Source organism: Balearica regulorum, chromosome 27, assembly GCF_011004875.1.
Source record: "Balearica regulorum gibbericeps isolate bBalReg1 chromosome 27, bBalReg1.pri, whole genome shotgun sequence".
NCBI classification, from domain to species: Eukaryota; Metazoa; Chordata; class Aves; order Gruiformes; family Gruidae; genus Balearica; species Balearica regulorum.
The window spans coordinates 1,631,185-1,652,384 of record NC_046210.1 but is presented as its reverse complement, the minus strand read 5'-3'; the positions used below and the strand labels follow the sequence as shown (position 1 = coordinate 1,652,384).

Genomic DNA, 21,200 nt, shown 5'->3' with positions numbered 1-21,200 from the left:
GACAACTTTAATTATAATCAACATCATTGTTGCTTCAGTCACCTTCATAAGAGGGAAAAAAAAAAATCTCACCCACTAGATCCTCCTTGCAGTGCGAGCTCAGAGCTCCCATGGCCCCACGAAACACATTTCCTCCAGGGGAACCCAGAAACCCCCTTCCCCACCCACCGCCCTCCCGCTGGAAAAATTAAAGCTCCAGAGAGGGCTCACACCACCAGCCCAGGAGGTCCCTTGGGAAAAGGGTTTTTTAACTGCGCTCGTTACAAGGTGAAAGAAATGCCGTGCCTTTGGGTTTTTCCCCTCGGTGCAGTCCCCATCACACCGGCAGACGAGGCAAACGGCGCCGGTACCCTGCGTTGGTGGGCACCACGGGTACCTCCAGGGCATCTCCCACGCTGCGGTCCCACCCCAGCACCCAGCCCTGCCCTCTCACAGCCACCGATCCAGAGGGATCCAGGCTCAGCCCTGCACTCCCCACGTGACAGATACCTGCAGACCTCCAGAACACCAAGGCATGAATTTTCTGTCTCAGGAATCACCATTTCAGCTACGTGATCTTTAGCTTTACCGCTTCCTATATTGATTTTGACCACAGTCGAAGTACCTCTTGTCCTACACGCTGCTGTGGACCCTACGGAGAGAAAAATAACTCTCTTTACAGCCTGCTGCCGGAGCAGTGTGGTACGAGCAGCAGGGCTCGGCGCCCGGCAGACCTGCCTCCCAGCACCTGGGATCACCCACAGGCTCCTGTTCCTCCCCAAACGCACTGAAAGTCCCTTCCCACTTCGCATCCTCGCGTTTCTTCTGCAGGCGGATCTTACACCTAAGCTAACACAACTGTGAATTTACTTTTCCACCGGCGCCTAGGGATTTTTTTCCAGGCAGCGTACCTCCCTGCGAACGGGCCAAGGGAAAGGGGATGCAGGGGATGGAGCAAGCGGGGTGCTCCAAAACGTGCTTCGCTCAGCAGCTAAATCCTTGCTGTTTGCCCGCAGCCAACTGATGTCAAGCAGCGGCAGCTCAGGTTTCTCTGCCATCGGGTACCGATGCTCGAGGCGTGGATGAGCTTCGGTGCTGGTACACGACTACCATCCTGGCGTCGAGTCGGCAACAGAAGAGTTAACGCAAACATAACGTCTCCTCCCAGCACCGCGCTCTGCAGAGCGGCACGCACCGGCAGTGCCGCCGTTGTTCCCGTTCTATCTTTATGTGTCTGAAACAAATCACTTTTAAAGCACGTCAGCACCAGTCACTTCTGAGAGCCCGGCTCAGCCCCGGCGCAGCGCGTGGGCGGGTTTTGTCACAACACACGACGATAACTAAAGACTCTGCTTTCAAACACCTGGAACCCAAATGCCAAGCGCGCGTTGAGAGTTTAAGATATTAAAGAAAAGCAAGAGCGGATACCTGGAACAAACAGGTACCCTCCTGCGCTTTGGGAGCAGAAAGGGGACTTCTGGCGACGGCTTGGGTAGCAGAGCAGCGTTTCACGGCTTTTATTGCACGTAGGCTTAATGTGACATCCCCTGTGCCTCTCCGTTACCGCTGACCTCAGGGTCTCATCCCTGGTGGATTTTACCACTGCTCTAAAAGTACCTTTGAACTTGAGCTATTTTTAGCCAGAAACGGGACTCTGCACTGAGGTACCTTGGAAGGGAGCTGTATGAGAGGGCTTTATCTGCTCTGCTGTTGCTGCTATTTAGCGATAGATGTTGACGCTAGGAGTGCATTAAAAATAATGTTTAGCCATTAACGCTGACAGCAGCATAGTAACACGGAGCCTTGCAAAGTACCATTTAATCTACGCTGGTTTCCTGAAGCGCACCGCGATCCAGCAGCTAACGCTGCCCTGGTGAGTCTATCCTGACTGCGTACGGAAAAGGGAAGAGGCAGCACGAGCATCTCACCGTACAACACTGACATCCACGTATCTCTTCCACATACAACGTGTGGCCACGTTGACCTCAACGTATTTTAAGTGCTGCCGTTAGCACTACACGAACTGGGTACCGAGGCAATCTGCAGAAGGTCTAGAGGTGCACATACAAAAACCAGACCGGTACCTTCATATTCTTTGCAACCAAACCACAAAAAAAGCTTTCCTTATCCTGATTTTTTTTTTTTTTCCTCCCCAAGTCAAGAGACACCGGCACAATCTGCGGAATAACAGTAACGTTTGAGCAGCTACTAAAAACGATATAGCACGCGTACACCACGGCAGAGCAGATTCTCAGCAGTTGGGGGGAAGGATCAAGGAACAACAGGTAGGACATCCCCTCCTCCTCCATCCTCTGAAGTATTTACAGGTGACTCTCAGTAAAGCAAGGTAAAACTTGGCAGGTAAGTAGCAGCAATGGCAGAACATACGAGAGAGGGCATTGCTAGCAAACGTTAGCGTTCCCCTCGATAATCAGCAGACTCCCTTGACACGAGAGCCCTGCATAGTCTTTATCTCCAGCTGAAGCGTGTCCTTTCCGCTCCTCCATCCTGGAAATGCCTGCAGCATCTCGTGCAGGGAGCTGGCACCAGACACAGAATATTCCAGCTCCTTGTGTTCTAGTGCAGCATTTACTTTGTTAAATAGAGTATGTGCTCTTCCACTGCATTAATATTTCAGACGGAGGATTGCCTTTCTGAGCACACACATCTTGATCCTTAAGGCACTAATGTGCCAATAGTAAACAATGTTTATTATTCCTTCAGACAAGCCATCATTTTAAGCAGTTTCGCAGAGAAGGATGGCCCAACTGGAAGCAGATTAACCCGAGCACCGCTCCAGCCCTGCACAGACAAGGAGTATTGATGAGGCTGTCGATACCGCCCGCCCGCTTCGCTCCGGAGACAGGGCGAGAAATTCCAGAGAGCGTTCGGCTCCAGAGACGAGCCAAAGGGCACGGCCCGTTATTTGTTCTCCCCAGTTTCCTGTGCATTTGAATTTTAATACACTTTGCCTCTGCCCTCCCCCTGCCGCTCAAGGCTCCACCGCCAGCATTTAAGCATCATTCCTTCATCTCACAAGGTGAACAAACATTCGCCCGACACCTTCCTGGGTGTATTTCTTCATTTTAAATGAAAAAGCAAAGTACCATCTGAACACCTGAAGCAATAAAGATTACAAGGGAGAAAAGTGTTATAGCAGCTTAAGGAGCAAATGTGGTGATGAATATGCAGCTCAGGGTGGAATCTGAGAGCGACTTTGCATATTTGGTAATTTTCCTGCAGGATTTTCAAGGAGAAACTTGAAAATAAATGGTAACATCTTCCTAATGGCTGTGAACATATCCATACAGAGATGAGGACTCGGAGCTAACTAAGGAAGCTTAGCTTTTTAAGTTTAGGGAGCAGCTCAGCAAAGTGATTGATACATCCTTTCTCAAAGACAGTGCTGGAAGGAAGTGTTAAATTACGGGTGATCTAGAGAGTATCCAGCAGCAAAGAGGCTTCCCGCTCCAGAGAAAGGTGAGATGCAGAAACACAGAAGAGGAAAAACTCATCTCTGGGGCACAGACTTTCAATCGCATTGCGGCAAGTACAGTGCATTTTCTTTTTCTTCTCCTCCTGTTTAGCAAGCTCTGTGGCACCGGCCACTTCCCAAATCACTGCTGCCCTCTGACCCTCTCCGATTCCTCCCACGCTCTTCCCCGTGCAGAGGACGGCAGCCCTTGCTGAGGGTATTACGCAGCTGATAAAGCGGCCACACAACTGCAAGAGCTTCTGATCGCAGGGCAGCGGCCTCAGTTATTTCTTTGCAATACCTTTGAGGGGCAAATGGCATTTGAATAGCGATGCTTTGTTGATAAAAGTCACAGGAGCCTGATGCAAGATAGAGCTGCTGTAGCACAAACCGCGTGCTCTGAATCCCAGGCTTTTGACAGGCTCTGCCGTCTCCTCAAAACGGGCTCTGCGTGAAGGAGCAGACTCCGGGTAGCTGCCTTCTGGTTCTCCTACCCACAGATGTCATTTAAAAACAACAACAACAAAAAAAAAACCACCAAAAAAATCAATCCTTTCATATCACAAGTTGTGCTTGAAAGACACAGACTGTCTGTGCCATCAAAGCAGAGCAAAATGGTCGATGGCTGCGAGACGCTCCCCGTCCCTGCGGCTGGCGCAGAAGGTGCCCCAGGAGGAAGACGCCGGCAGACGTGCCCCTCACGACGCAGCCGACCCTCCCCACCTTCCCTGCCGCCCACAGACCCGGGAGGAGGTGGCCGAGGAAGGAGCAGCCGTGGCAAGGCACGAGCATCCTTCTGCTCCACGTCCGCCGCGGGAGCCGGCCGATGCCGGCGACAGTCAAAGAGCATCAGGAGGGGGCTGGTCCCAACCTCGTGCAGACCAGGCGCCCTGTCTGGAAGGGGTCTGCCAGTCCTGTGCCCACACCTGACAGCGGGAAAGCGAGCAAGAGAGGCGGCTTGAAACACCCTCCCTCCTCCAGACAGCACCGCACGTTTGGCCACCACCTGCCCGACACAGCCGGGAGCGTATCGCATCCTTCTGCCCTTTTTTGTGATTCTTGATCTAATCAGTCATCCCCTTTCATCCCTGCTCCTCCCATTGGGGGAAAGGGAGACCCAAAGCAAGAGGAATGCTTGGCGCATCACGGCAGCACAGCGAGCTATTACCTAGCAGAAATTTTATCAGGCATCCATCTTTGGATGCTTTATTCCAGTAGCAAGGGAAGGGGAAGGGAGTTTTTCTGATACTTCAGGGGACAAATTAAGACACTAACATGCTTTAAGAATTATAATAATCAAACGCATGATCTTTTGGGCAACAACGGGTAAGATCTGTCTTATAGATCTGTCTCATCTCTTTCCTACCACTGCATGGAAGTTAACCGGTATCTTTAAAGCAACCTCCTGTGATACTCAGCATATCACAGCATACGGAGAGCTTGTCAAGGCATTTTCTCATTTGGGCACCTGCAACTTCATTACGAGACAATATCCCAAGGCCAGCTACTCAGATCAGCTCTGCCCTAAAGCGAGTCCTGGACAGGAGAGCAGGACCTGGCATTTTCACAGCGATGGAAAGCAGAGCAAAGGTGCAGCAGGCATATCAGACAGAGCCAGAGACACAGTTGCACAAAGCACATAAAATAAGGGCAGTATTTTGCTGTATGTCAAGTTGGGAGCAAAAACATGCTGCAAACACTCTGATTCTTTTGTCATTTTTCCACTACGCTTGCCCTTGGAAATAATACCGCTTAATATTGCGCGACTGACATCAAATTATTTTTTATTCCTGGCAAAGTAGTGCAGAAGAAAAGAAGAGTTATTGGTCGATGATTTGGAGAAGGAGACGAGACAGCGATTGGAACTGACTATTCCTGTTTGGCAAGATAAAAACATCCCCCTTTCATACGCCGTTTCCCTCTATTTTCTTACAGAGAAATGTCTTATTTTGCATGCACAGAGGAGCCAAGGTTTCAGTGCCTGGCACAAAGGCTGCAGATCTTATTCGGCTGCGCTAGAGAGGCAGCAGAATAATTCCCTTTCTCTCTAAGCTCTGGCTCAGTAAGGCTAAGGGCATCGCTGAACCAAAAACGAACCACGCCGCCAAGGAAGATGCATCGCCAGCACAGTCCAGGAGCTTGAGATTGCTGGTTTCCAGTATGATCTTCTGCAGGTACCTTCACCAGCTCCGAGCACGCGGCTCGGCGCGCTGAGCGCGGTGCTCAGCTTGTTCCGCGCTGCTCCTCGGCGCGGGCAGAGCCCCAAAGCCCCAGCACCCCCGTGGCCGCACCAGCACCGAGGTCCCCCCGTGTCCGTGGGCAGCCAGGCTGGCCCCTGCCCCGGGGTGCTCCATCGGCTGGTCCCGTCTTCAGAAAACCAAAGGAAACGATCGCGGCGGGGGGGATTCCAGGCTGCACCAGGAGTTTCCCCGCGCAGCTCTCCCGACACCAGCGGACACACGGAGCTGGATGGAAAGGCTGAAATATTTTGATCAAGCTGCAGGCACCACGCCAGTGTGGAATTTCTATTTTGCAGTGTTTCGCTTTTCTCCGTAAAGTTCAAGTCAATTAAAAATGAAGAGTTTTGCTCTGTGCAAAAAGTTTGTTTGCATTGTGGTTTTAGTGCGTGCTTTGATATTGACAGTAATTTTTTTTTTCTCCAATCAAAAAGCTGAAACAAAGCAACTCTAGAAGAGGAAATGAAAAATTATTTGCAGAAAATTTAGTTTTCCAAAGTTGATATTTTCCCTGTGAAAAAGAATCCATTTTGACCATAGAATGCTTTTTAAAAGAAAGAAAGAAGAAAAAAAAAAGAGGTGTGAAAGTTGTGACCAGCTACTTTTTAATTAGGAAGAAACAGTGAATGTTACACGCCTGCTATTAACTAATTGGCTCGCAGCAAGGGCTGGCGGTTTCAGGCAGGATGGAGCTCAGGTACATTCAACACACCACAGTTCGTACCAGAACAGTCACGTTGCGAATCCTGGTGTTGCAAAAGTGAATATTCTGACCACGGACTCGATCTGCTCATCCGGCCAGGGATGAGAAACACCTTGTGAGCAGGTGCCTGGCAGAAAGAACAGCCTGCACCATTCCTGGGGCAGATGCTTCCACCAAACTCCCTCTGAAACAGCGTCAGAGCAAGAATTATTTGCAGAAATAATTCTCCAATAATTTTCCACGATTAACATACGTGGGGAAATCACATACTGCTTGCCCAACGTCTGACTAGAAACAGAAACCAAGTTCACCTAAGAGGAGACTCGCTGCAAATTATTTGCTCCGGTCTCTCGAAACCCTGTCCAGCTCACATCGGGAAGGAGCCGGGAGCGCCGCAGAGCGGTTTTCCCTTCACATTTGCAGTCCAAGCACATGGAGTCAGGATCCTCCCCTGCAAGGCTCGATGCTGCACGGAGCTGCCAGCAGCCCAAAGGCTTCCCGCATCGGCCGCGTGGAGGAAGACATCCAGGGCACGGCCGTGCTGCACCCCGCGAGAGCTCCTCGTGGGCACCACCTTCCTGTAAACGCTCGGGGCAAGATTTTCAACCCTCTCGCTGCGTCTGCAGGTTTCTTGGGACCGGGGTACAAGGCGAACGTGCGTTACGCTCCAGAGCGTGAGCAGAACAGACGCTCCAAGGCACCCAAGCCTCCCTGTCGAGAGCAGAGGCTGCTGCGGGGACACGGCCCAGCTGCGGGGCAGAGGCACCTTCAGCCCCTGGGGCCACCGGAGGAGACCCCCGGCCGGGGATGGGACACGGTTTGCTCTCTCCATCCCTCTGCTTTGCATTACACAACCCAGCAGGCAAGGTTTGGTAATGACGTTATTGTGCCGAACGTCTGCTGCGTCTGCTGGGATTTCACAGGGGATGACAAACGAGCACACAACCTCACGCTAAAATATACAACAGAAAAGCGTCTTGTTTTCCACATTTCAAAAACATCTGCTATGAATTAATGATTCAGCTCATACCCACAATTACAGGCGCAGAAGAAAAGAGATTGGCTGAGCAACCCCATTGCTCCCAGTCGCTGCTCCCGTTCCTGCGGCAATGCTTCTGCCTCCTGTAGACAAAATTTGGCATCTGCATTGCCCTTTATCAAGATCTTGAAGGTGGCCCTAAAACCGCAGCCTTAGACCTCACAGCACCTGCCAGGGATCTCTGCTGCACACCGAGGGCAGCGAGAGGAGCTCTCTTAAGGAATTCACCTAAAGAGACACGTAAAGCGCCTTACGAGTAAACGCGCATTATTGTTCGTATTGCCTATTGGCGCAGCACAGCATCCTCGGATGCTGTGTGTTGATGAAGCTTCTTGTACGTCTCCACTGGCCGCAAAGACAAACGTCTCCCCTGTATATCCATTGCTAAACACTTGAATCAGAGCAAAAGTTTGGGGAAACTTTGTTTTCCAGGCCTCTTAGCACAAATTCTCATTTTGGTGAAATACTGCAGACACTGGCGGTGTATCCAAAAGCAAGGGCAAAACGCAGCTGAGCCACGCAGCCCCCGTGAGTGCAGAAGTCCCTCATCCTCAGGCTTTCCACATCCATCAGCTCTTCTCCTGGAGTCCTGCAGGAGAGACCAGACCGTATCCCGCATCCTTCCTCCGCACGTCACTGACCGCGCAGCCAGGCGTCACCGGTGAGGTCAGACCTCTGCTCCCTGGGCAGTTAACACCGTGCAAAGGGTGACCCACTGCGCTCGAATCCCTCCTGCACAACCACCACCAAGCGATCCTGCGCCCTCCTCTTTATCTGAACACGAACGAGAAAATTTCTGTTTTCCTGTCGGGTTAACGCCGAGACGGCCCCTCGCCGCGACGAGGACTTACGCCGCGCTGCTGCAGAATTGCTCGGTGCACGTATCCCACACCCCAGGGAGCAGGGACCAAGGCAGCGGGTTTTCTTTCTTGAAGGATTTCACAGCAGCATATCCCTCAGTAATTCCCTCCCTTGTTTAACTGGAATGTATTTAATTTTGTTTTGAAGATATTCAGTGCTGTTAATTGCTGTTCTAACGTGTCTCTAATAATATATCTTTTCTAATTGTTTATTGCTTGCCTACCTCTTAAGTGCTTAAATATATTCACAAATACTAATCTATTCTCTGCACAATCAGTGATTCCTACTCAGCAAAGCACAGCGCAGCACATCTAATATAGAAACCGGAGTTCGTTTTGCTGAACTCTTAATCGATCTCCTCGCAAACTATGTTTCTTTGAAAACCAGCTTGCAGTCACATTCGAATGGCAGCCTGACTTTGCAAATTTAGACAGAAGAAAAAAACCAGACATGCAGCAGACAACGCTGCAGTGACATCATTTACAGACTAAGCAGCCACCAGTAAAAACAGTCTTTTTGAATCTTGACTTTTCGGAGAGGAACTTTAAATGCTGGTGTAGCTACTCGCTGGGAACGCGGTAGCTGACGCCACCCTGTAAAACACGCAGCGACGGAGGAGTTACAAAGGGACCGAGCAGAGCTACCGCAGAGCATCCTACCTCGTAATGGGCCACGCGCTGGGACTCGGATATTAGCTGAGCGCTGCACACTTTGCAGTAACTTTCAGTGAACAATTCCTGGTCGGTGTCGGACGATTTCATCTGTTCGTGACAGAGAGAAGAGACAAGAAGCAGAATCAGTTACAACAGGTAGAACAGGCCAGGTTTGAAGGGGGTCCAGCTGGACACGACCCGCTGGACGCCCTCGGCCACAGACGCGGCACAGGTTCCTCTGCTGCTCTGCAATTACATCTGCGTGAGCTACAGCTGTAAGCGGCTGTTCTTCTCCGTTACCTCTCATATCTACAAATCCCACGTACATAACCAGCTACGGTGTACATCACTCGCGGTTCGAAACACGCTGAACCATTTGTTACATGATACGAAAGAGCTGATAAAGAGTTTTGTATAAACCGCAAATATCGTTACAACCTGTAGGAAGGTGTTTTTAAGCTGGAAGGATGCTCTGCTGTATTTCTCAATTTAGACACGGAAGGAAATTGCTCGGGTGATTTACTGGGCTGTTCTCAGGCAGCTGTTTAAATATTTGTGCGTTCCCCTGCTACTTCTAAGGAGGACACTTGCACTTACGAGAAGAGCTCACAGTGATCCGGTTCACAGGAATACTTCAGTTCCCTGTTCACACCTTCCTCGTTATGCAAGCGGTTGCAGGTATCCAGCTCCGAACCGATAACCGTGATGCGCATCAGGAAGGTCGAGGCTCATAAGAGACTGAACCCAGGCAGAGAAAGAAAACGCCGCCAGAAGTAGCTTCACAGTCAGGATATTTAAAAAACAAAAAACCCCAGTGCAACTCAAGAGGGAAACAGAGGCCGATGCCTTCTGACTAATGCCAAGGTGAAGTCTATTAATTCACAATCATCACAAGCCTGGGCATAATGAAGACTGGTAATACAGTTTTTAGAGAGTTTATGCCACTGATTAGGAAGAAAAACAACATGGAAATGACAAGTTACGAGATGTCACTGGCAGAAAAACAATCAGATGGAGAAAGACCTGGCACAGCCCAGCAGCGACACGGGGGACATCCCAGACCCCCCCATGGCTGACGGCGCCTGTTCCCTCGGGGAGCGAAGCTTTCGGTGCACATCTGCCTGCCAGCCCGCTGCAAGAGCTGGAGGTGGTTGCACCAAACCCCCAAAGGTGCTGCAGTCTCACAAGTATCAAGAACCCTGCACATCTCATAAAAAAAAGCAGCTGAGTCCACGCCAGAAGCTCCCAGCCCGGAGAGACTTGCCCTCAGCTCCACGAAAAGGTTTTTCCGGATGTTCGTGGTCTAGCAAAGCAACTCTCAGAGCTCCTCTGCTGGTGCCCCTGCTGTTTGAGTCTGCAAAGACACTCGTTTTCTCTCGCTAGCTGCCTAGGTTTAATCTTCATTTACTCTGTCTAGAGAAACACTGCATTGAGAAACTTTCAAAGACACCAAAAAACCCTTTTATGAGTACACGAAGCATTGCAAAATTGCATCAAAGGCAAAATAAAGCGGAGGGAAGAAGTCTCCCTTAAATACAACAGATTGACACAAGGCAAACCAAAGAATCTCATTAAACCCCAAGCCAGCAGCTAAGAGGCAGGTAATATTGCCCTCATTTGCATGCAGTCTGCCATGCTCACAGTATAAACTCTCATTGCAAAAAAAAAATCGGAGTAAATCAAAAGCTGCTCAGTGTTAGCTTAGCCCTTCATGCTCTGATAACAGATCCCAAGCCTGTTCTGCCTCTAACATATGCACATACCAATGGAGCTGCCTGTCCGCGGCTTTATGGCAGCAAGGGTTAAACAGGCTTATCCAGGAGCTGGATTTAATGTCTTTTCTCTAAGCAGTAACTTCTGATACAGGTAGAGGATTTGTTAGCCTCAATATTGCCTGTTAGGTTTTATATACCATTGTTACCACACAAAGATATATTGCATCGCAACAGGTGAATACAGTGATGATGCTGACGACGTAAACGTTATGCAGCATGATTCACGCCTAACTATTCGAGTTACCTCCTAAAGTCTCTCTGGAATGGCAGCCCCTCAAGAAACACAGCGCGAGCACGGTTCCAGGCTACACGCGACAGGAGCATCCCCTGCGTGCTGTCCGACGGGTCCCATCCTGCTGCACGAGGCCACGGAAAGCAGAAAACAAAAGCCAGGGCACGCTGCTTGGTTTTGCAGGTATTGCTTTTCATAGCGATGAGAAGGACAGCGAGGCAGGAGAGCGAGGGATGGGGATTAGGAGGAACAGGAGAATAAATGGAAGCAAAGCCTCCTTCATGCTTGTGCATGAATATATTAGGCTAAACTGTAGAGAGCATTCAAGCCGTATGTAAGCTTGGCCACTTGAAATAATTAGGAAGTTCTGATAACAATAACTGCTTTGGGCAAAACGTATTACAAACGGTTTGACAAAAATAATAGAGTCGCCTTAACAAGGAAGATTTCCACACAAGCAATCCACTACCAGCACCCATTTATACAAATCACCCTTGCAAAGCTGCCACTAAAACCCAGACAGCCGGAAAACAAGTTTAAATTCAAGTACCAGCCATTAACTTGAGAAAACAGACATTTACCTGTCCCACACAAACACAATAGAAGAGCAAAAGCCTCTTCCCCTTCTCAGTAGCCTCCTAATTGTCTCTCCAGCCTTACATCCCCAGAGTCCCTTCCTGACGACTGAGACTTTAAACTCCTGCTGGCTCTGAATAAAGCTTTTACCTTTGGTGGCCATTAGCTGGATCCTTTGCTTTTCTTAAAAACATTTTTTTTTTCCCCTTATTCTTCTATTTTCCTTTCTAGGATAACATGCTAGAGCAGTACATCAGAAGGATGGCAAGGTAATACGTGGTGAAACGAATGCATGAACACGCACCCTTCTGCGCCGCGTGTTTTAGAACGGGCACTCTCATGGCCACGGTCCGCAGGGTTGGTCTTGCACGCAGGCCATAGGAAAGGTCATAGAATGATAGAAAGGTTTGGGTTGGGAGGGACCTCACAGCCCATCCAGTCCCAACCTCCTGCCATGGGCAGGGACACCCTCCACTAGCCCAGGTTGCCCAAAGCCCCATCCAACCTGGCCTTGACCACTGCCAGGGAGCCAGGGGCAGCCACAGCTTCTCGGGGCAACCTCTGCCAGGGCCTCAGCACTTCAACAGTAAAGAATTTCTTTCTAACATCTAATCTAAATCTCCCTTCCTTTAGCTTAAACCCATTCCCCCTTGTCCTGTCAAGGGCCAGGGCTGGTATTTCCCTGGGGATCTGAGCAGAGCCCCCGTTACAACACATAACCCAAACGAGGGACCTATCTGCTTCATGCAAAGGGACTGGTCCAGGGATGCTGTAACCGCAGCGAGGTGGCATCTCTGCATAACTGCAAGGGGCTCCCCTCCGCAGCAAGGGGCGGACTCTAGACACGAAGCCCTGGGAAAAAGAACACAGCTTTGGTGTGGGGGCACCTGACCTAAACCCAGGGCTTTCTCCTGATCCAGAAAAGCTCCTTTCCCCCCCCCGCCCACCTTTTTGTCTTGGCTCAGATACGCTCTGCATTATTGTTTTGTGGGTCAATGCTAGCAACGATTTATTAACATCTTCTGCCTGTAAGTATCATAAAGGGAGTTCATAAGCAATTAATATTTATGTATTTCTAATCACTTAATTCCACTCTGGCTCTCCCTGCCTACAAGCACCTAACAGCTCCTAGCACTGTCTAGCCTTTGGCCGGTCCTCACTACGCAGAAGGGAAAGGAGGGGGGTTTCCTCCACCGCCAGCCATCAGACTTCAGCGTGTCCGTGGCTGCGAAGGACCACACGCCTCCAGGAGGCTCGAGGAGAACCGCAGATGCTGAACAAGGAGGGACGTGTTCCCTGCACGCTCTCAGAGGCTTTTCTTGCTGAGAGTTGAAGAATTAACGTGCAATTCGTAGCCTTGCCAACTGGCCTCAGACCGTTCAGCTGAGCAGAAGCGCTTGGTCTGCACACCAGGGTCTAAATATCTAAAACTCTTGGTCTCCTCCTCAGGTGGGGACATGGACAGCGGGGCCTCCGTCACAAACACCGATCGCTTTGTCTCCTTCCAGTGGGGTTTATCATTTATTGGGTTGGCACTCAAGTGTCGACGTCCCCCCTCCCCGCTTCAGATCAGCAACCTCTGCACATGTCAGCTCAGCATCTCCAAACTGTGTCATAAGAGACTTCATTTTAAATACCTTGTGCCATATGGCTACGATTCTTCTCAGCAGTTTCAGTGACTGTAACAGCTTAATGAAAATCAATTTGATGGGGCTGACTCCAGTTTTTGGCAACTGCTAGAAAGATGCTAACTAAGTTGCATTAAATTTTAGAGGCCAGCAATCCACATATTGACATCAGAGACATATTCAAAGCCAAATTCCTTTTTAAGGCATGCTTTGCACCAGCTGAATCCCGCCGGACACGGACACGTGCTGAACGTGTACCTGTCACAAAGGAGAGCGATGGAAGCGGCCCTGCAATAAATGCTTTTGCAATCCAGACCCAGCCAGGACAGTAAAACCGCTACAGGACCTCAGTTAGGTCCAGAGCACCAGCTGGATGGGTGCAAGTTGCAGCAGCCCTCGGGGTCCTCACTCACCAGGCAGGAGCAGAAGCACAATCTGCAGTCACTGCTAGCAAATACTTCCCATCACGTCTCTGATAAATGCTGTTGAGATCTCCTTTCCGGCAACCTTCCCTCAGCGAGCTGCTTCTATTTTTATTGTTGTATACCCCCCGATATCAAGTTCATCACCCCCCCCCCCCCTTTTTTTTGAGCAATGAGCTCAGTGAGTAGGAAAAGAAGTTCTTTTAATAATGGGAAATTCAGAACTGGCAGCAAAAGTTCCAGAATACATGACAAATGTGAACTAGACAGTTTTTCTAATTCCAAGTTCTGCCTTTTATATCAACTCACAGACTACCCTTGGTATTGTTCACTGTCAATTATTTCTGAATTTTGACAATAAGCAGAAAACCACGAAAACCCTGAGAAGCTGCAGACGACTTCATGTCACTTCAGGGTAGGGAATCTGAAAATGCAGCACCATCCCTCGCCTAACCAGCCTGTTGTCAGAAGCAGACGGCTCGCAGCTTTTCCAAACGCCCTTCCTGCGCTGCTTGCAAGCGCCCGCGCCGGCAGATCCCACGGCACTTAGAGCAACGGCTCAGGAGGGGACGTGTTAAATGGAGACAGCAAACGAAGGATCTAAATCGGAGACCAGAGCCAAGTCCCTGGGTAACCGTTGTCTAAACTTTACGACGCATGCCTCAGGTACAAGGATAAAAATTACAGACAACCATCCCAGAAGCTGCTGACTCAGTTGCTGCGACCGCAGACCTGCAAACCCAACCTCTTCCTCGCCCAGCCGAGGCCCCGCAGACCCCAAGGACTCGAGCAGAAGGTGGCGGTGACCCGTGCAACACGCCCAAACACGAGCAGGAGAAGCGAGCCCGTCTGCCCCGCTCCGGGCACTGCCTCGCCGCGCTCTGCCGAAAGCACCGGTGCCCATGGGAAGGAAACTGCTTCCCACCGTCCCCGCCGGCCGTGCCTCCCACTGGTCCCTTCCAGCTACATTTCTGCCTTTCTGACTGAACTTTTTTTTTTTTTTTTTTAAATTGTTTAAAATCACTGCTTCTCAGTGCCAAATTTCCTCCCCCAGCCCAGCCCCAAACACTGCTACCAGGTTTAGGGGAGCATCCCTCAAGCTACCCGTCGTGCAGGGCTGCTCTCCCCGAGCCAGCTGGGACCCACTCCCCTGCCTGCAACGACACCGGGGCAAATTCATCCTGAGCCTTGTCACCGAGGTGTTCGTTTGATCGCACCAGGAATTTCTGCACAGGTTCATTTTTCCCATTGTACAATCAAGGACAAGGAACACTATACAATAAAGCACTGAATTCAACAACGCCGTTTCTTCCAGAAGAGAGGAAAGAAAAAAAAAAAATTGCAGTCCCTTATCCAATTTACTCTCGAGGGCCTTAATCACCTTTCCCAGAATTAACAGCTTCGAAACCTCCGTACTGGAGCACTAGAGAAGTGGCAACTGAGCATGTGCGCGAATGCCAAATACAAACAACAAGCCAAAAATTAAATGTCCTGATTTTCATGTTATGAATTATTTGGGGCTTTTGCTGCTGTCACTCTCCCATGGATTAACATCTCATGTAACACTTCCTGTTTTCTTCTGTTGTTTAATTTGTCTTGCACTAAAAAGAAAAAAAGTCTTTACTAATAATTAATGTGCTTTCGGCAACTGTGTCACTGCACTTACAACAAGGCATCTGAAGAAATGCAAAATACTGCCTTTTGAAGTGCCTTATTTCCCAGCACTATCAGCGTGATGGATGGTTGAGCCTGTTCCACGAGTTCAATTCTCCTCCTGCTTTTATCGCCTTGAGAAAGGAGTGCTCCGGGCACCGGAGAGCACGACAGCCTCCCCGCGCAGAGAGCCACCCCCGGCTACCGGGAGAAAAGGGGAGGGGATGGGGCAGCCCAGATAATCCTGTACCCCAGAGGTGACGGTGGTGTGGTCCCTGCGCTTCAAGGAGCTCACTAAAAACCACGTCTTCGGAGGATGTGCGTGCTATTTTCAGTTTTTCCCGTTCTCCTGCCAAACCAAAAGATGCTCCGTGTCCCTCCAGCTGTGCTGCACATCTGCCGTCTCTGCCACGCTTCATCTTCCCTGCAATTCTTGTTTGGTTTGGGGTTTATCTGCCACCTCCCTACTCCCTCCATTCCCAAAATCCTCTCCAGAGTCAATTTGCATCACTTCTGCATTCAGCCTTTGATGCATTTTGACACGCTTTATTGGAGCCTTGAAGATCAGAACGAGATTGCGTGTGGCATGAGCTGGGGAGCAGGACAGATCCTGCACATGTCTGCTGCATGTGTCAAAACACAGAGGAGAGGCTGCGGAGAGCAACGTGGAGGAGACAGAGCCTCGATGCAGACAAAAGTCTCACCCTGAGCACCCCAAACGCCCAACTTCCCACAACTGCCCCCAGCGTAAGCAGCCAAATTGCTCTGGACTTACTCCACGATGTTTGCCAGGACTAGGAAAGGGACAGTTAGACAGCAACAGCGTCCTCTCAGTGGAGAGAGGTGATCTTTTTGAAAGGAGCCTTGCAGCTCCCACGCCATGGCGGGGGGGGAGAGCACCCACGTTGGTGCTTGTCCCCCCCACGCCGGGAGAGCTCTGCCCTGCTCCATGCAAGGGGCGAGAAACATCCCACGGGACCCCAAGAGCAGACGCACGGGAAGAGGGACAGGTCGCACGCTCCTCTGCGCAGGATTGAGCCGCGGGAGCCGGATCTCGCCAGGGATGTCGCATTGAATTCCCTCGAGCAGGGGAGTTGCCAGATGTTCCCACCTCCTTACCTCATCACAGGCATCACCAAGGTACCATTTAAAAATAGCAGGATCGAGCAAGAAAAAAAAAACCAAACCAAACCAAACACACCTGATGAACATTTCAGGAAAAGCAGTGCCCTCTGGCCAGAGGGAAGCCACGAGGCGTGGAAGATGCCTTCCAGGCAGAGAAGCAGCAAAGCCAAGGGCTCCAGGTGTGTTCTGTGCTCTGCATCCCCCGCCCAGCACCGCCGCACAGCCCGGCACAGGAGCAAACGGAGGAGACGGGAGCTTACGCGCGGCAGTAAAATCCAGCCGGTGCCTTTTTGACCTACTGCCTGTCTGAGGTGGGAACAAAGGCCGAGGCAAGGAAATTAGAGGATGGATCCAGCACGTGGATTTTGAGAGCAAAGGAGCGACCTGTGTGCGCGGCAGAGAGCCAGCCCCCCTCCGTGCCATGAGTTGCCTCGGGGGGGTGACGGAGGAAGGATGCTGCTGAGTGTAAAGGGAGCTACACTGCAGTTTTGCGAGTGGCACCACCCCTTCCCTACAAATACCCGTATCCGGTTAGACACGCAAATCGTTCTAATTATTCACAGTACGTCGTGTGGCAGGACTTAATTGCATCCACGTGCTGACTGGAATAAAAATATATTTTAAAAGGGAGATTGATATATTGTGATTGCTTTAATAAAGTTTGTAGGAACCGAACAAAGAGCAATCACATTTCGTGCCTCAGGGCATCAATTCTGCATCCTGCACGCTTCAAGGACGGGGCTCCGGCACTGACCCCAGCACGGCTCAGCCCTGTGGTTGGGGATGGCCCAGAAACCTCCTGCAAGAAGGGGTTAAAACAGAACCCTGCAGGCTTCAGCAGAGGCTGCATTCCCAGATGGAGGGTTTGACGCAGTCGGATGGCAGAGGGGAGGGACTCACTTGTACCGGGATGAGCAAGTAACTGGGTACCCTGGCCTGGGATGTCTCTGCTTGCTGGCACCTCCCTGCAGAAATGGATTCCCCACGACAAAGCCCCACCCTGGGAAGCCAGCCTGGTCCGACACAACCCGGCAGCGCCCGCTCCTTTCCCTCCCCTTTTACATCCCCCCACTGCTCCCCTCTCCCCGCTTCTCCCCACCCCTGCCGCCCAGGGCTGCATTTCCACCCCCAGCCACGAGCACCAGGCTGCCCCGGCCCCTCTGGGACCCGCACGCCCTAAGGACCCCCGCACCCCCCCCAGGGACCCTGCGGGGCGTCGGGGCGTCGCGGGGCTGGGAGCGGCGGGGCGCAGCGAGGCGCCTTGCGGGCTCCCATGCTGCAGAGCCAGGGTTACCATGTGATGCTCGTGGTTGCTATGGAAACGGTGGTTTCTCACAAAGAGAGGCAGAAATAGTCTCTGAGCCTCCCCAGATCGCGGTCCACGCTGCCGGGCTGTGGGCACCCCAAAAGTCGGGGGGGTTGCTGCTGCCCTGCCCCGCTCCCTGCCCTGCGGGTGGGTGCCAGGGCTGCGCCGCAGCAGGAGCCGAGGCCGGGGGGGCAGAAACCCCCGCGCAGCCTTTCTCTGCAGTGACAATCAGGACGCCACATTTATTTTTGGATAAGCAGGACCTACTTTTTCCTGTGGCTCCCTAATAACGTACAAAACAGTAGGAAGCGAGTCAAGCTGAATCCCGTGCCTGCAGCTCGTAGCCTCTGGTGCTTTGCATAATCAGGGCTTGTCATTCCCCATCAGCTTCAGCTCAGAAACCCAAGAGGCAAAGCCATGTAAGGTGGCAACGAGCTTAGAAGAAGCCCTTGGAGAACAAATCTGTCCATCGCTGATGGGGGGATTATTTTAATACCGGATTCCGCAATAAAAGCCTGCACGCTGGTCTAGCTGGCCAAGCTAAAGCACCTCTTCCCAGAAACAGCTTCAGCCTCAACAACCCGAACCCCAAATCACTTTAACGTCGCTGCTTGCTTGCCGACAGCCCTAGAAGCTCCCTGCCCAGCAAAGGTCAACAAAGTTAGCGACAGCCAAAGCAGAGATGCTCCTGGTTATCCTGGCTGTCATCCCAGCTCCCACGAGTGGGCTGAGCTCCTCTCCCCTCCTGTCCGCAACGCATCCGATATTCGCCGGCCGGAGCTGCCTCACCAAGTGCCACCCGGTGAGGATTTACGGGAGCCCAGGTCTCCCTGAGGCAGCCGAGCAGCGTCGGCCAGGAACCCTTCCTACTTGTAATGATTGATGGACTCTCCTGCCTTCAGCTACAGCTCCCCTGCTATAGCAGGGCTTTTTGTAATCAATGCAATGATTTAGACGCAAGACACCGGGAATGCAAATGGTTTGTATCTAAGTCCCCTAGTTAGCACGGCGCAGCTAAACCCCTCGCCTAATTTAATTGCACATCCAAATTCCACATCCTCTAAAGGGTATCAGCAGATTTCATTAAACTTCTTCACGTTATCATGTAATCTGTCAATTAGCTTTGTGCGCAACAGCAAACAAGGAGCTTTATCTTAAGTAAAACATAAAACATTTACACCCCTCCTACAGCCTCTTTCTTTGCCCATCCGTGATTTGAAAAAAGAAAAAAAAAACAACCCTTCTTTTGTTTGCATTTGTGTTCCCCAAGAAGCAGGAGATTCTCCCATGCTTGTCCACGTGGAGCAGAAGCATGCTGGACTTCAGACCTGCCTTGTATTTGGGAGCATTTCAGCAAGCCGCTCCGATAATTCACGCTTTGTTTTCCCCTCTGGAAGGAAACCACACCACTATTCCATCCTCACCGACAGATGAGCAGCGAGAGATGGTTCATCAATGCCCATTGTAGTGCTCCAGCTCTGCATGTGAAAGGGTCTCCAGAAACCCAAACTATTCTATTTTCATCAGTGAGAAATTACACTGCCATTGCAGAAGGGCCGGAGTTGGGCACGCTCCAGGCTGGGCAGTGACTGCTCCTTTGGGAGATTGGCTCTGACTCCAGGATTTGGAAAGGTCTCCCTCTCCCTGCATAGTCTGGGGACTCCTATTCCTACACTAGTTATTAAGCATCCCCTGTGGTACCGAGAAGCAACAGAAAGGCGTTAAAACAAGATAATGTGTCTCATACAACGTCCGTTTTCAAAGTGGGGTCTGTAAGTTATCCTTCAGTCGCGGCCATCAGCCTTCCTTTCTGGCTGAGAGGGAAAAAAGCTGGAAGATTTTTTGCGTATATTCTGCAAAACAAACAAAAAAACCTCCATGCTTTGGTAGGGGCAGGAAAATACCTTTGCATCACGTGCACACAGATCAAAAACCTCTAAAAAGGCACAGACTTTTCCAAAAAAAAGCAGATGGAAGAGACATCTCAGTTATACCACCTACCAGAAGCGAAGAGGTCAAGACCTGGCAGTACAGGATTTCTAGAACGAGGAAAGCATCCATCGGGTAACACCAAATTCCCAAAGTAAAGCATCACCTGGCACAATCGGAGCCAGATGAGAACGAAGCACTCATTATGGCACGACTTATTGCTGAGAAGACTGAATGCAACGGGGTTCGCACCACGATCTGCGCCAGCCGGCGGAGATGATACGGCACAGCCCCGTGACCTCCTCAGCGCTAACAGAGCTCACCCCGAAACCGTAACAGAGCTTGGTAACGTGAAAAAGCCTGAAACAGCCTGCATTGCAGAAAGGGACTGTGAAACTCCAAAAGTTTCACAAATATGAATTAACAAAGATAACTATAGACGGCCCCGAGAACTAGGTTCCTTCCTGCTTCGCAATGCCACTTCTTGCCCAGCGCGGGAGCCGCGCGCTGCAAAGGACCGTCCAAGGACGTGGGGATCCCCGTGAACCCCCAACCTGCGCCGGGAGGAGGCGAGGGCAGCACCCCGGGGCGGGGGCCACAGCCTGGCGCCTCTTCACCTCAGCACGGCAAGTGGAAATTGCAGTAAAAATATCTGACAATTAAAGAGAGAAAATAACAGGTCCCCGCGCTCTGCGTGGCTCCAGTCTCTGCCAGACTCCCGTGAACTACAGTCGTGTGCTTGAAAATTAGACAGATTAATTATTGCTACAATTAGTAGTATCATGAAGCATCTCTAGTGACAGGAAATAATATTGTCATAAACTTGTATAATCGCTCAATATTTTCAAACAAGCAGTTGGATCCACAGTTATCATCCTGACGCTTTCATCAGTGACATTGTAGGGCGGAAAACACAAAATTCATTAATTAGTTTTCATTTTAAGTTAAGCTAAACTCCGGCTCTCTCTGCCACGTGCCGTCACCAAGGCAGGACTCTGCGAAGCTCAAGGAAGAGGGTAAGCGCGGACGGATGTGGGAGACGCCAGCGTCCCGCAACGCACGGTTACGGCTGAGAGCAGGGGAAACACCCCCAGGGCTCAGCCCGGCTCTGACCGCAGAACACAAGCGCCACTTGTGAGCACCGTGCAAAGTCTGGTGTGACCCCGGCGTGGCTCCAGCCACCCCCCCCCCACCACACACACACACCCCCAGCGTGGCCACGGGAGGAATCCGGGCAGCAAAGACCTGTGCCGGCTCTGCGAACACCCTGCTGCCGTGTGACCCCATCACGGAGTCTGCTCAGCCACCCGACACGCCGGGGCACGCGTGTGAACACCAACATTCTGAATTTTTTTTTTTGCATGGTGGGGAAAAAAAAAAAATAAAAAAAAAAAATCCCACTTATCACTCCAGCCTCCCACTTGTTCACCAAGAGCGTGCGGGCACGTCCATAGACCCTGGAGCGTTTCAAGGCAGGGGTATGATGGGCAGCACCTCCTCGCTGCGATCCTGATCGAATCCCAGCGCTCGGGCTGGCCGTGCTGCACCCGCGCGTGCCAGCCCAAACACCTCAGCAGCGCATAGAGCCCACGCGAGTTTCTGCCTCT

General features: G+C 51.1%; 2 protein-coding genes across 4 annotated transcripts in view; one reads left to right on the top strand and one right to left on the bottom strand.

Moving 5' to 3' along the window:
* ZMAT4 (zinc finger matrin-type 4) overlaps positions 1-21,200 on the bottom strand; it is a 179,750-nt gene that overhangs the window by 137,873 nt on the left and 20,677 nt on the right. For all 3 annotated transcript variants that reach the window (XR_012832616.1, XM_075736822.1, XM_075736823.1), the window contains exon 2: positions 8,954-9,055. Coding sequence is in view for 2 of the 3 variants with exons in the window: in XM_075736822.1 (XP_075592937.1) it covers positions 8,954-9,055 (102 nt within the window). In the remaining variant the exon portion in view is untranslated. The remainder of the gene's footprint in view (positions 1-8,953; positions 9,056-21,200) is intronic.
* The window catches only part of GOLGA7 (golgin A7), a 128,285-nt gene continuing 107,789 nt past the window's right edge, over positions 705-21,200 (top strand). The window contains exon 1 of the mRNA XM_075736830.1: positions 705-709. The gene's annotated coding sequence lies outside the window, so the exon portion shown is untranslated. The remainder of the gene's footprint in view (positions 710-21,200) is intronic.